The 14,761-nt window shown below is 38.5% G+C and overlaps 1 protein-coding gene across 1 annotated transcript in view; it reads right to left on the bottom strand.

Annotated features, from left to right (window-relative positions):
* The window catches only part of LOC144201507 (receptor-type tyrosine-protein phosphatase mu), a 135,022-nt gene that overhangs the window by 18,718 nt on the left and 101,543 nt on the right, over positions 1 to 14,761 (bottom strand). The window contains exons 17-23 of the mRNA XM_077724209.1: positions 14,237 to 14,487; positions 11,690 to 11,770; positions 11,574 to 11,600; positions 7,963 to 7,974; positions 6,038 to 6,228; positions 4,069 to 4,156; positions 2,729 to 2,805 (exon numbers count right to left, since the gene is read on the bottom strand). Of these exons, the coding sequence (XP_077580335.1) occupies positions 2,729 to 2,805; positions 4,069 to 4,156; positions 6,038 to 6,228; positions 7,963 to 7,974; positions 11,574 to 11,600; positions 11,690 to 11,770; positions 14,237 to 14,487 (727 nt within the window). The remainder of the gene's footprint in view (positions 1 to 2,728; positions 2,806 to 4,068; positions 4,157 to 6,037; positions 6,229 to 7,962; positions 7,975 to 11,573; positions 11,601 to 11,689; positions 11,771 to 14,236; positions 14,488 to 14,761) is intronic.

Raw genomic sequence — 14,761 nt, 5'->3', positions numbered from 1 at the left:
AAGTTCAAAAAATACAGTACTAGCATATATAAAAATGTAAATATTTCATCAACATACATACATACCCTTAAATTCGTACAAAAGTAAATCTCTTAAAAGCAGGAAACGTTAAATACGAGGACACTAAAGCCCTTAAAATTCCCATAAAATGAGCTTCCCTCCCATTGTTTCCCAAGTCGAATATTTTCTTTAAATTCACGCCAACTACTTTTATCCAACTTTTGCCGAGTAGCTCATTTATTCAAAACCTCTGCTGTTTTTTTTCTTTATTACAACCAAATAAAACAACGAGCAACAGACTTATTCCATCATTAGCGCTCCGCACGCTAATACGCAATCAGAACAGGCTTTTTAAGACTAATGACTCGACATGTTTTTCGGGGGAGCTACATTGACTCGCTTACTCGCCAACCCTCGTCAAGACCATCACCATTATCATCTGGCGCCGTCTACGCCGTAACGAACGCGGCATGGGAGGGGGCCGTTTTTATTGGCGGCACAAAAAAACAACCAAAAAACGGAGAGAAAAAAAGCGCATCGTTAGCCATCTGCCTGCACTCTCTTGAATATGCACATCTTCTTGACTTTAAGTGCGCTCTGCTTTGTATGGCGCTGCATAATGGACCATAAAACCAATGGCGGCCAAAGGTAAATAATTAAAGGCCTACCTCGCATTATCAATTAATGCGGGGAGGGCTTAACAAGCGATTACAAATGAGCGCGTCGAGCAGGTACATCAGCAGGCTATTAGTAGCCCGCCTTCAACGTGGCGTTCCTTCCTGGCGAATCAGGTCATAGACTACACGCTTTTTCGTATTTGTATACATTTTTTTTTAAAGAATTTAGTGCGCCGTCAAAGCCAGACACCGGAGTGCATCTAAGTGCTGAATTACGACTTTTTGCTTAGCATGCAAGCGGGTCAAGAGTGGGAATAAATACATATATACCACATAGATATAAAAATGAAATATTTATGAGTGAATAAATGCCATTTTTTTTAGATTTCTGACCCGGTTTTCATCTAAAAAATGTAATCGCCTGTTATATTTTGTAATGCAAAGATATTTTGCGAGTTTGAAAACAATCCCTTTCCTCGTTCTTGACAAAACACATAAAAAGCCACTTTCTAAAGTGGCGGCCCGGGGGCCAAATCTGGCCCGCCGCATCATTTTGTGTGGCCCGGGAAAGTCAATCATAAGGACAGACTTTCTGTTTTAGGATCAAATTCAAATGAAGAGTAGAGATGTTAAATTTTCTTGATTTTCTTCCTTTTAAATCAATAACTGTCATTTTTTAATCATTTTTTTCAGTTTTTAATTCAAAAATCATTTTGTAAAATCTAAAAATATGTATAAAAGATATATATATATATATATATATATATATATATATATATATATATATATATATATATATATATATATAATATATAATATATATATATAATATATATATATATATATATATATATATATATATATATATATATATATATATATATATATATATATATATATATATATATATATATATATATATATATATATATATATATATATATATATATATATATATATATATATATATATATATATATATATATATATATATATATATATATATATATATATATATATATATATAGAAGATTGTGACAAATCTTTCATGATTTCTGTCGCCGCACAGGTCAAAAAAATATGAAACATACAAAATAAAATAGAGTAAAACATACAAGTAGAAATCTCTTGGATGCGATTGTACACAATGTAACTGTGACAGCCTTCTAGTAAAAAAATAAAAAAGTATCTCACCTTGCACTTACTACTAAGGTCACACAAATGTTTTTTTTGGAGAATGAGGGATTTACTTTACAGCAATAATAATAACAACACAAAAGAAGTAGCCTCTACTTTTGTACGGGATAAATTGAAGGATGTGTATTGCTTTGGCCCAAAAAAAATGTAAATGTTGGACGGAAACGATTGTCGAGGAGGATTGGTCGCAATGAGTTTATACAATCATTCTTTTTGAGACAGCTAGCTTCCAAGTAAATCTTTAAAAAAAAGTTAATGTTAATTTATTTTCAACAGTAAACTGTCATGTTGTCAAATGTCTGGGTGACCAAACGTCCGGGCGACCAAACGTCCGAGTACCGTTAAAACTTCTTACTGTTGAATAAAATCTGACTTGGAACTTAAGTATCTATAATTATGCCTCCATGAACACCATACAAATTTTGCCAAAATGATTTTTGAACTAAAAACACAGAAAAAATGGATTAAAAAATGACAATGATTGATTTAAAAAGGAGGAAAATCAGGAAATTGAATATACATCTATACTCTTCATTTAAATTTGATCCTAAAACAGAAAGTCACCACTCATGATTGACTTTCCAGGACCACACAAAATGATACGGCGGACCAGATTTGGCCCGCGAGCCACCACTTTGACACCTGTGCCTCTTTTTTTTTTTCCCCTGCTGTCATTCCCTGATCGTAATTACTCTTAATTTAAAACACACACTGATATGGCGGCTCGCCACAGTCGTTGCGTGTATTTGCGTGCGACTCGTCGCCTTCCTTGGTGGCCCCCCGGGGGACGGCGGCACCAGCGCCCTCTCCGCCACCCCCCCCTCACCCTCCTCACCCTCCCCACCCCGAGAGGAAGCGCAGTGACCTTTTTTTTTGCGTTGGCGGTGGCGGCTGGTGTGTGTGCGTGTACTTACATCAACGTAATTTGCATTAATGTAATCGGAGCTCTGTTCGCCCTCCAGGGCCTGCAGCCTGACTCGAGAGTGATCATCTGGAAAGAAAGAAAGAAAGAAAATAAATAAATAAAAAAAAGCAGCAGGGAATTATTGACATTAAGCAGGCGGAAGTCAAAGATGGACTGTCACTTTCTAAGGAAGGAGCGCCTTTTTTAAGGAAGGTTTTGTTTACCGACACGTCAGGTCTTAGGAATATTTTGTTGACCGTGTAATCATACCGAGTCGTACACAGACATGTTTTGGATGACTAAAAACAAATGTTTGCCAGTTGTGTGTGTGACGAGCCAACAGGAATATATGAAGTACTTTTTTTCTGGACTGTGGGTTTTACTTTAGTTTCTTTCTGACTAGCGACAGGGTTTTATGCTGTTTTTTTTGTGGATATAGTAATTAAAAAATGGTTAAAAGATGCCTATTTAGGGTCTTTGGACGATTGGTCGCCGGTCTTTTGGTGACAAAGAGTTTACTGTTGAAACCAGCTCTCAAGATTATATTCATGAGAGAGAGTTTAATATATAAGTACTGTTTAATATCGAAGTACTGTTTAATATCTAAGTACTGTTTAATATCTAAGTACTGTTTAATATCTAAGTACTGTTCAATATCTAAATACTGTTAAATATCTAAGTACTGTTTAATATCTAAGTACTGTTCAATATCTAAGTACTTTTTAATATCTAAGTACTGTTTGATATCTAAGTACTGTTTAATACTCAAGTACATTTGACTTGCGACCAAACATCCGGGCGACCAAACGTCTGGGCGACCAATCGTCCAGGCGACCAATCGTCCGGGCGACCAAACGTCCGAGCGACCAAAAGTCCGGCTTGGCCATAAAATACATATATTTTTCTTTTTTATGTATTCTATTGCAACTAGTATACTATACTGCCAAAAATACATTGTTTTCTGTCCAATATTCACATTTCATGCATTTTTTTCCTGACTTTAACCACGTTTTCCATATTTTTGTCAACTTTAAAGCAGACTTAAAAACTCTCTATGTATGTTGCATGAATCTCCAGCTGCAGCATTGGTAAAAAAATTAAAAAACGATCATCTGCATCTCTATTAACTCTATTATTTTATCCCATAATACTTTTTTTTGCGGTATAGCTACTAAATAACACAAGCAATGTTGCTGAAGATACTGCGGGAAGATAAATATGTAACCAAGGAGCAGAAAGGTCAAAACTGCTTGGGATGTGCAGATCATAAAAAAAACTTTTGTTTCTTATCCCGCGTCGCCATCATAAATCAGCCGGTAAGTAAAAAAAAAAAAGTTCTTGTATACGTACATGCAATAATGTTGCCGTATCGGTTCTTCATGCGGTTCTCGTCTTTTTTGGCTGAATCCCACGGCGCCGACTGTCCCTCGAAGAAGCGCTGGGAACAAGGAAACACAGCCGGAGGTGAAATGCTGAAAATTGGGAGGCGTTTTAATGCAAAAGGCCAGCATTTAAGTGACGGCCATCTTTTATAGCTGTGGAATGTATTGCTAGTGATCAAATAATAGGTCAAATGTCTACCAGAAAATGGGCAAAAAATAGTTTTGACCTTACATATGATATACAACTAACTATTAAAAAGGAGAACAAACTTTTTAGCAAAAAAAGGGTTTTTTGATCATTTTATTTTCCTTAATAATTTAACTAAGATTAAAAAATCTATTTCATGATATCCACTGTGTATATTGATTCAATTCACAAATGAATATCCCACCAAAAAATTCATTTTTTTAATTATTTATCATTATTTTGACTCTTAGTAGTGAATTTGACAGCTCCATATAATGTGGGCGGAGCATGTCGTCCAATTTATTGACAATTTCAACCAAAAAATATAAGAATTCCTTTCATTTTACCAGCTTTTTGGCCAAAACAAAAGTGTCATACATGAATCCATCCATCAAAGTGGATTATGAGGGGGCCACTTGTTTGGAAAATGTCCTTTTAGATGTTTTTGCGCATAAATTTGTCATATTTGGAACATGGTAGAAGAAAAAAAACAGCGGTGGGTGGTCTTACCTCATTGATCTGATCCAAAGTTAAGGGACAAGCAAGAAAAAAAATAATAGTACAGCGTTAAATCATGAGCACACGCTCCAATTCACTCAGTATGAAGAAGGCAAAGGGCATTAACCTGGGGAGACGCTGATGTCATGATGAAGATGCAACATGGAAGCATAGGGGGGTCGGGGTAGGGGGGCTTTGGCGTGACACCAGATCATAGAATGATTGGGCCTTGGGGGACTCACACACACACACACACACATACAGTAGTGTAGGAATACCTGCGCTATAGGTGGCCATGCATGCCTGTTTGGAATTGATTCATAGTGGATATACTATGTCAAGGGTGTCAGACTCGGGTTGGTTCGCGGGCCGCATTAACGTCGTGGGCCGGACCATTTTAGATAGAATATGTTGATTTTTTTTTATATAAATGGATTAAAAGAACTGGATTAAAAGCCCTGAATATTCAGTTTTTTTTTTTGTAGATCTAAAACTATGTTTATTTTAGCTATTTTTATATGTATTTTTAGGTTTTACAAAAGGATTTTTGAACTAAAAACACAAAAAAATGGATTAAAAAATGGCTATTATTGATTTAAAAGGGGGAAAATAAGGACATTTAATATACATCTTTATCTATCATTTTAAACCATTTTAGATATTATATTTAGATTTATTTTTTTATAAATGGATTAAAAGAAGTGGATTAAAAGCCCTGAATATTCAGTTTTTTATAGATCTAAAACAATATTTATTTTAGCTTTTTTAAAGTATATTTTTAGATTTCACTAAATGATTTTTGAACTAAAAACACAGAAAAAATGATTTAAAAATGACAATTATTGATTTAAAAGGGGGGGAAATAAAAAAAATGTAATATACATCTATACTCTTCATTACAATTTGATCCTAAAACAAAAAGTCGGTACTCATCATTGACTTTCCCGGGCCACACAAAATGATGCTGAGGGCCCCCGGGCCGCCACTTTGACACCTATGTCCTATATGTAGCAAACTGTCCATGTTGAACTCTAAAGAGATAACGAACAATATACAATAATATTGTATTTTTGATTGTGTATTCTCACCCACTTGCTACTGTGACAATGACATTTTCCAAATATGGGATGAATAAAGTTATCTCATCTCATTCTAATGGGTTTTATTATTTTTTGCTCAATTGATGCTTGTTTGCATTAAAAAAATAATCTTAGTGGGCACTTGAACACACGGGGGCCACCCATCCGCTTACCTCATACTCCTCCTTGAAACCGTATCCCTCGGCGCACTTCATCTGCGTGATGTGCTGTAACAGGTCGGCCACACGGATGGCGGGATGCAATTGGCCGCTTTGGTACGGCACGTCCACCGCCTCGCGTTTCCTCAGCGAGTGCGACTGGACCAGACTGCTGGTATCACTGCCCATATTCTGGCTTTCGTCTGCTGCGCAAAATACAAAGGACACAAGTCCCGGGAGTCAGCACCACCAAAAAAGAAAAAAAAACAAGCAAAACCGGGTGACACAAAGCCCAAAAGCGGTAAATGCTACATTGTGGCATTCCGGGTTTTTGGCCGCAGATGGCCGCTCGCTTATCTCATTTACCGCTGGGCATGATGTCAGCGGCTTGATAAATACAACTCCCCAAAAAGGAGTAATCTGCTTGTAATGGATGGCCACAAAACACAAAACAGCATTTGAATAAGAGGATGATGAGTCATGTGGTGGGAAGGTTGAGATCCATCTGTCGGAGAACACGTTTTATCCAGCGAAAAAGTCAGGCTGCGTCATACTTTCTAGTCATTGGCTTAAAAAAATGGAACCTGCCGTGACTCAGTTGGTCTGAGTACAAGAGTGTTTACACTTTTGTTTGGGGGGGGAAATAATGGAGACCTGTTGGCTCATGGGCAATTGGACCAATAAAAGAGGTATTCAGCAGGTCCTTGGCAGAACTTGAACTGACTACAATGCATACAAGGGCCGTTATCCTGAAGCTATATATTTCTCAAGCATAATCTTCCTTAAATTCCATAATAATTCATGAAAAAATGTTGCATGACTTCCGACTAAACGTACAAAACAGAAACCAACCGTGACCGGACGTTTGGTCGCCGGTCAAATGGTGACAGATGTTGAAACCAGCTCTCAAAATTATATTTATGAGAGAGAGTTTAATATCTAAGTACTGTTTAATATCTAAGTACGGTTTAATATCTAAGTACGGTTTAATATCTAAGTACGGTTTAATATCTAAGTACGGTTTAATATCTAAGTACGGGTAATATCTAAGTACTGTTTAATATCCAAGTATTGTTTAATATCTAAGTATTGTTTAATATCCAAGTACTGTTTGATATCCAAGTACTTTTTAATATCTAAGTATGGTTTAATATCTAAGTACTGTTTTAATATCTAAGTACTGTTTAATATCCAAGTACTGTTAAATATCTAAGTATTGTAAAATATATAAGTACTGTTTAATATCCAAGTATTGTTTAATATTTAAGTACTGTTTAATATCTAAGTACTGTTGATACCAGCTCTCAAAATTATATTCATGAGAGAGTTTAATATCTAAATATTTATTGTTTTCAACAGTACTTGGATATTAAACTCACTCTCATGTATATAATTTTGAGACCTGCTTTCAACAGTAAACTTTGTCAACATTTGACCGCCGACCAAAAGACTGGCGACCAAAAGTCCGGGCACCGACTTTTACCTAACCAGACCCAAATCAGTGGCAGACGTGAGAGAGACAGATGATGTAGTTGGGGCGGAGGTGGGGGCGTGCACCCAGAAACATGGCGGAAGGAATGTGGCGAGGTGGCAAGTAGGGGGGGGCGCTGGCTTTTTAGTGGAGAAGCATCACAAACAAATTCGCCCTAGCTGACCTGCTTTAAATAAAATAAAATAAAAAAAAACGCTTAAAAATAAAGCAAGAGGGAGCACGACATGGCGGTGAAATGCGTGAAATGGCGACGCCCCTCGGCTCATGCTATGGGATGGAGCAGGGCAGGAATGAGAGGCAGCTTTTTGGTTGAAATGCCAACACATGGTCATGCAAGTGATGACACAAAATGGCGGAAGCGTTGGCTCGCTATCCGACCGGACAAACACCCCCCAAGTCCCCCGACCCTGGCCCACCAAGGGGGGCCCCATGTGGGAGGAGAACTTACCATTAATGGGCACTTTTTAGATAGCAGATACGTAAGACGTTGGAGGGGGAAGAGAGAGAGAGAGAAAAGGGGGGAGAGAAGAGGAGAAAGAGAGAGAGAGAGAGAGAGAGAAAGAAAGACGGGATAAGCAACAATACAGCATGAGAACTTGGTACAGTTTTTGAAAGAACGCTATGTTATGCGCGGTTCACCGCCGACTGAGATAATACTTCGGCCCAGTTAAGGTGGGAGTGGCTTTTATGGGGGAAAAAGGGGGTGTTGACTGATGGATGATGGAGCAATTTCAAAAAGGAAAAAGCAGCAAAAAAGCAGCAAAAAAGCAGGTTATGGATGGAAAGGTGGGGGAACAAAATGGCAGAAATTGGGATTGGTGGCATTGGGGAATGATTTTTTGGAGGAATTTGATAGAAATAATACGGCAGGTTTGAGGTTGATTAAAATAATTGCTTTTATGCCGGATTGCCTTGAAAGTTGAGGTTTTGTTTTAGGCAAAAATGGTTGAATTCAACTATAAGATGCACCCATCAATGTTTTTTGTCATTTTTTTTTGAAGAAAATGCTGAAAAAGACGTACTGGTCATTAGGCTGTTAAAAAGCAGAAATAAATGGTACTGGAGTCTAAATCAAAAAGATCAATATGTGAGATAAAAGTAGTGGATTGTAGTTATGGGGTATAATTACAGTGTATGTGTTTTTTTTTTTACTCATTTTTTAAAAAGTTTTTTACTGAAAAGTGTTTTCTGGAACTAACACATGTAGTAGAGATTTCTAGCCTCTCATATCAACCATTTAGATGAATGGAGTTATGAATTTTAAATGAAACTACACTAAAATCAATCAAAATCCTCTTAAAAATTCCGACAAAAATGATGGGATTCATTTTACATTTGTTTTTTGGAAGCAAAATAAGTGTTTTTTGTTTTTTAACCAAACCTAAAACCATTTCAATGAGTGATCGTTCTTCAATTTATACCTTTTTCCAATTAAATAAAGCTAAGCGGCTAATTACGCCCTAGCGGACAGATGACATCTCAATTCTTTCAAAAGTCCAGCCGAGTTAATTGAACAAATTGAAACTTATTTCCAACTCTTGTCGACACAGCAGCAGATTAGTCGCTTCTTTTTTTTCCAGAGCGCGTCGCCGTCGTTGTCGCACACGTCGCGCTTCATTAAAAACTAATGGCGGCACATATGGCGGCGATCAAAGTCGTCGCTTTAAGTTACGCACGGCTAAACTCGGCTCCTTGTTTTTTTCTGAAGAACTCAAAGTGCGTCGCCGCGCCCCCAATTTGTCCTCCTGTGATGCGTTACGGGGGTTGCGTCCTTTCATATCGCCCAGACGGGAAGCAAAACACAAACAAGTCGGGCTGCCGACGGCGCGGGGACGACGACATTAAAAAGAATAATACACGAGCTAGTTGTGTTGTGGGGGGAAGAGAGAGGGGAAGGAAGCTAAATGAATAAGAAGGAGGGGAAGACATGGATGTTTTTTGTTGATGGGGAAGGTGGTAAGGCTCCTTTCCGCCTCCCCGGCCGCGTTTTACCCAGATCAAAACATCAAAAATGCTAAAAAATGCAGCCCTACATGACCTGCGGGCCCACCCTTCACACCTGCTCCACATCTGTTCATGCACATGACAGCTCAAAAAAACATGTATGTGACATAACACGTGGATGGGATGGAGCAAAAAGCCAAACCACCCCTCCGCCGTCCCACCACCACCACCAACAACAACAACGATAACAGCCTGGGAGATCTTTGTTTTGAGTAGGTAGATGAGGAGGATGAGGGCGTGACCGGACGTTTGGTCGCCCGGACGTTTTTGGTCGCGCGGACGGTTTTGGTCGCCCGGACGTTTTTGGTCGCGCGGACGGTTTTGGTCGCCCGGACGTTGGGTCGCCCGGACGTTTGGTCGCCCAGACGTTTGGTCGCCTGGACGTTTGGTCCCCAGGACATTTGGTCGCTCGATGAATATAATTTTGAGAGCTGGTTTCAACAGTAGATATTTAGATATTAAACTCACATAATATAATTTTGAGATCTGGTTTCAACAGTAGATATTTAGATATTAAACCATATCTCATGAATATAATTTTGAGAGATGATTTCAACAGTAAAATTTGTCATGTTGTCAAACATCCGGGCGACCAAACGTCCGGGCGACCAAAACGTCCGGGAGACCAAACGTCCGGGCGACCAAACGTCCGGACGACCAAACGTCCGGGAGACCAAACGTCCGGGCAACCAAACGTCCGGGCAACCAAACGTCCGGGCGACCAAACGTCCGGGAGACCAAACGTCCGGGCGACCAAACGTCCGGGTGACCAAACGTCCGAGTACCGAGGATGAGGGTTAAGGTGGAGATGAGCAGGCAGGTAAGATGAAGAAAATGAAGAAAATAAAGCAAAATAAAGAAAAAGTCAAACAAAGCTGAAAGGATGGAGGGGAGGAGGGGCTTGGGCGAAGACGAGATTCTGCGCTTTTGAGTCCTGGAACATGTAAATGAGTCATCGCAAGAGAGAAGAGAGAGAGGGATAAGACTCATTACTAACAGGCTAAAGTGTTGTGCAGCTTCTTGTCCCTGTTCTGCTAATTTACTCTTCACTTCTGTCACTACGCGTTTCTTTATTTTTTATCTTGTCACGCTCAGGCAGGCGTTTGTGTTGCTGAGAGTGGCTCGGTTTGTTTTTCAGCCTTTTGCACAGCACTTACTTTCTCTTCATAGAAAAATATATGTTGACGAGAGATTGAAATTCATTTCAAATATTGGATGTGAGGTGAATGTTATTGTGGGCAGGGGTTTTCATGATGGACATCAATGACATCATGCATTTATCACATTGGAACTCATCAAATTGTTGCAGAATCCAAAATAAAATATACTGTTGTTGTCCAACCACTACTCTTATGCATTTGTTTTTGTATCTCTCACCCCATGCTTCTTTTTTCGGAAAGTGCTATGAAATACTACAGCAAGTGACTTTAAAATGATAAAAGAAACACTATTCAGTTAATTCCTTGTTATCTATCTATGCACTAAAACCCCCAGACATCAACAATTCTGGTTGTGATGTCACAAGCTAAAAAATCAGGTTGTGATGTCACAACCGGAAAATTCTGGTTGTGATGTCACAAACAGAAAATTCTGCTTGTGATGTCACAACCGGAAAATTCTGATTGTGGTGACACAACCGGAAAATTCTGGTTGTGATGTCACAACCGTAAAATTCTGGGTGTGATGTCACAACCGTAAAATTCTGGTTGTGATGTCACAATCAGAACATTCTGGTTGTGATGTGACAGGCAGAAAATTCTGATTGTCACACCACAAGCAGAAAATTCAGGTTGTGACGTCACAACCAGAATTTTCAGTTTGTGATGTCACAACCAGAATTTTCTGTTTATGATGTCACAACCAGAAAATTCTGGTTCACAGCCTCTTTAAAGTATTATGTGATTGAGAAAGTACAAGCGGTATAACAACAATAATCCAGAAAAAGAAGCACAGATTGGGAAAAGTGAACATATTTCTCAATTAGCACAACTCATGCATTTAGCAGCTCATTGATAATAAATCCTCTATAGCATGAAAGAAATAAAAGTTTCTCACCTAAGATGGCGGTCGGCACAAAGGGGTCTGGTTGTTGGAAGGGAGCAAAAAAATAAAAGTCAAATAAATACATATTTTAGGCACATTTAAGTCGCTTAGCATTTCTGGGAACAAACCTGGGTAAAAAGCGCTGGTTGGGATGGAAGTACTGAGCGTGTTGGCTTTGGGCAACGTGAAGGAGGAGGGTGACGACCCGCCTGCAAAAAAACAACAAAAAATGTTGAACAAAAATACTGTATTTTCACGACTATACAGCGCATTGCAGTTAAAGCCGCAGTGTTAGCTTTATCGGTGTAAAAAATAAAAATAAAAAATTAAAATCTGTTGAAAAGCAGGAAAACAGAGTGGACAAAAATCACACTAAAACACGTAAATTTGATTAAAAAAATCTCTTTTTTGGTAGGACATTTCATGAAGTGAATCTGCCATTTTGCCAAGCTTTATCAAATAGATTTCAATCTTTTAATTGAGATTTTTTTATGGCAAACCGAGTTACTATCAGTCCTTTCTTTTCAAGCTTCACACTTTGTCCGATTGTGCACTTTTTTATCAATTCTGCCATCCCACCACATCATGCTTTGTTTGTCTTTTTCAGCTGTGATGTGGCATTCCATCATCACTTGGCATCCATTAAGACTTTTCTCAAGCACGCCGCTACACATTTTTTTTCGTTCCTTCACTGGCTGTGCTTCTTTTTCAAGGATTTTGGAGCAGCAGATTATTTGAAAGCATTGAAGCAGCTCATTAGCCTCCGCTGTCCAGGTTTATTTACTCATTTTAAGGAGCTCAGGGGGCCAGGGCCAACCGTCAAGTGAACATGTGGATTTCAAATGGCCACCATGCTGGCGATTAAGCACAAAAATCAAGTGCCAGACTGCATTCTAGAGCAGACATGGGAAAACTACATAGGCTTTTTAATCCGGCCCGCCAACGTTGTCTAAATATATATATATTTTTTCCTCCCCAAGATGGCGCCGTCACGCGGAAGCCAGTGGCAGTAGCTCTGTCCACTCTTTTTTGTTTTTAGTGTTTTACAGCCCTTCTACCTATTTTTAAATCACATTTTAATATTTCTTAATACATTCCTTTACTTACTTTACTTTGTACTTTATACTTTTTACTTTAAGATGAGTATGTTAATACTTGAGTCCTTTTTTCTGTTTGTTTCATATGTACTGTTAACGGATGCACTTTTTTTATGAGTATCCTATATTTTTTAATGTATTTATTTCTTTTTATTTATTTAATTTTCTTTTGTTCCCCAAGATGGCGGCGTCACGATGGCAGTATCTCTGTCTACTCTTATTTGTTTTTCGTGTTTTACAGCCCTTCTATCTTTTTTTAAATGACATTTTAATATTTCTTAATACATTTCTTTACTTACTTTACTTTGTACCTTATACTTTTTACTTGACTTTGTACTTTACACATATTACTTCAATGATGAGTATTTTTCTTCTGTTTATGTTTCATATGTACTGTTAACGGATGCACTTTTTTATATGTATCATATCTTGAGCTGACCTCGCCCATCTGTCAATTTTTTAAAGTCAATGTGACCCCTGGGCCCAAAAGTTTACCCACCCCTGTTCTAGAATCAATACGCTCAATGTCCCGACACTCAAATAACTTTATTACGAGTCAAATGCCTAATCTGGGAGGCCTTAATCCAAATGGCACTGTCACTTCAGGTCACCGACGGATGCGTTGGTCATAAATCAGTGCTTTAAATCTTAAAAGCTTGCAGACAACAGATCTGCAGTGCAAACTGACAGACAGTTAATCAAGGTCAACGCATCATTGGGGCTCCCGACTTCCCGGCAGGGGTGTCTGCGGGTCGGTAGGAAGGCTGCTCAAAATGCTTAATCTGACGCTCAAGATGCGGGATTATCACGGGTGGAAGGCCCAGGGTGCGGATTTAGTCCAGATGCCCATCCATGGGGGATTAGGTTGACCCGAAGAGGTTATCGAACCGTGGCGTTTTTATTTTCAGGTCATGGGGAGCTTCCACTCTACCCTGTGCTTTATTTTCAGGGTTTTTGGGGGGTATTTGTACACTGTATTTTTGTTAACAATGAAAAGTATGAAAATATTACGTTTTTTGAATAACAACGACATTTCTGAGATAAACACAATCAATTTATGTTGAACTAGATGACATGTTATGCTATTTATGTCATATGTTTACAATGATATTTTGATTTTGTAGTTTGTTCAATTGTAGTTTGTGTCAGATTATACCTTCAGATTATATCGGAGTGGCAATATCCAAACAAAATAAAGTAAGCCTAGCATAATATTTAATTATTATTTGGATTGGATAACTATATTCATCCCGTTTTTTGGGAAATTTCATTGTCATAGTGGCAAGAAAAGGCATTACAAGTTTGTCTGTTTGTTGTTGTTATTTGTGTCCCATGTGGTGAAAGCTTTAAATCTCATTATACTGGTTTAATTAAAGCATTCAATTCAATATGCATTATAAAATCACATGAGTATATACCAGGGGTGGGCAAAATTTTGGGCCTGGGGGCCATATTGACTTTAAAAATTTGACAGATGGGCCGGGGTCAGCACAAGATAGGATACATATAAAAAAGTGCATCCGTTAACAGTACATATGAAACATCAACAGAGAAATTTTGTTGAAAAGTTGGTCTTACCTCGACTGTTGAGGGTTAGCGCGCACTCGCTACGTGCGTTGAGCGTTAGCGCACACTCGCTTCGTGCGTTGACGGTGGTAAGCGCACACTCGCTTCGGGGGTTGAGCTTGTGGCTGTGCGCATCCATGAAAGAAAGCGCCTCGTCGCAATTAGTGCCTTGCTCAGTGTAGCTCTTGTCCATGGAATTCACCATCACCGTCATTTCTTGACGGGTACTGCTCAGTGTTTCTTTGCGCTTCTTGGCCAGTTTCCTTAAAAAAGAAGAAAAAAACATGACATTTAGGTTAATCATTTTTTTTGTGGCATACATCAGTTTTACGCCAAAAACGTAGCAGGGTTTTTTTGGTTGTTTTTTGTTAAAAAGGCGACCAATTATGTCGTGTGGTTGAGGGAAATAGTATTTTTTAGAAGGGTTGGTCACCAATGTTATTTAAGCAGTTGTCAATGTTCCCTCTAATTTTGCATAAAAACACACAAAAAACAAAAGATAGAGTATGATTTTGATCTAATTTGTGATTTTCCTTT

This window comes from Stigmatopora nigra, chromosome 9 (assembly GCF_051989575.1).
Source record: "Stigmatopora nigra isolate UIUO_SnigA chromosome 9, RoL_Snig_1.1, whole genome shotgun sequence".
In the NCBI taxonomy this organism is placed as follows: domain Eukaryota; kingdom Metazoa; phylum Chordata; class Actinopteri; order Syngnathiformes; family Syngnathidae; genus Stigmatopora; species Stigmatopora nigra.
This window is presented reverse-complemented; position numbering and strand designations above follow the sequence as displayed.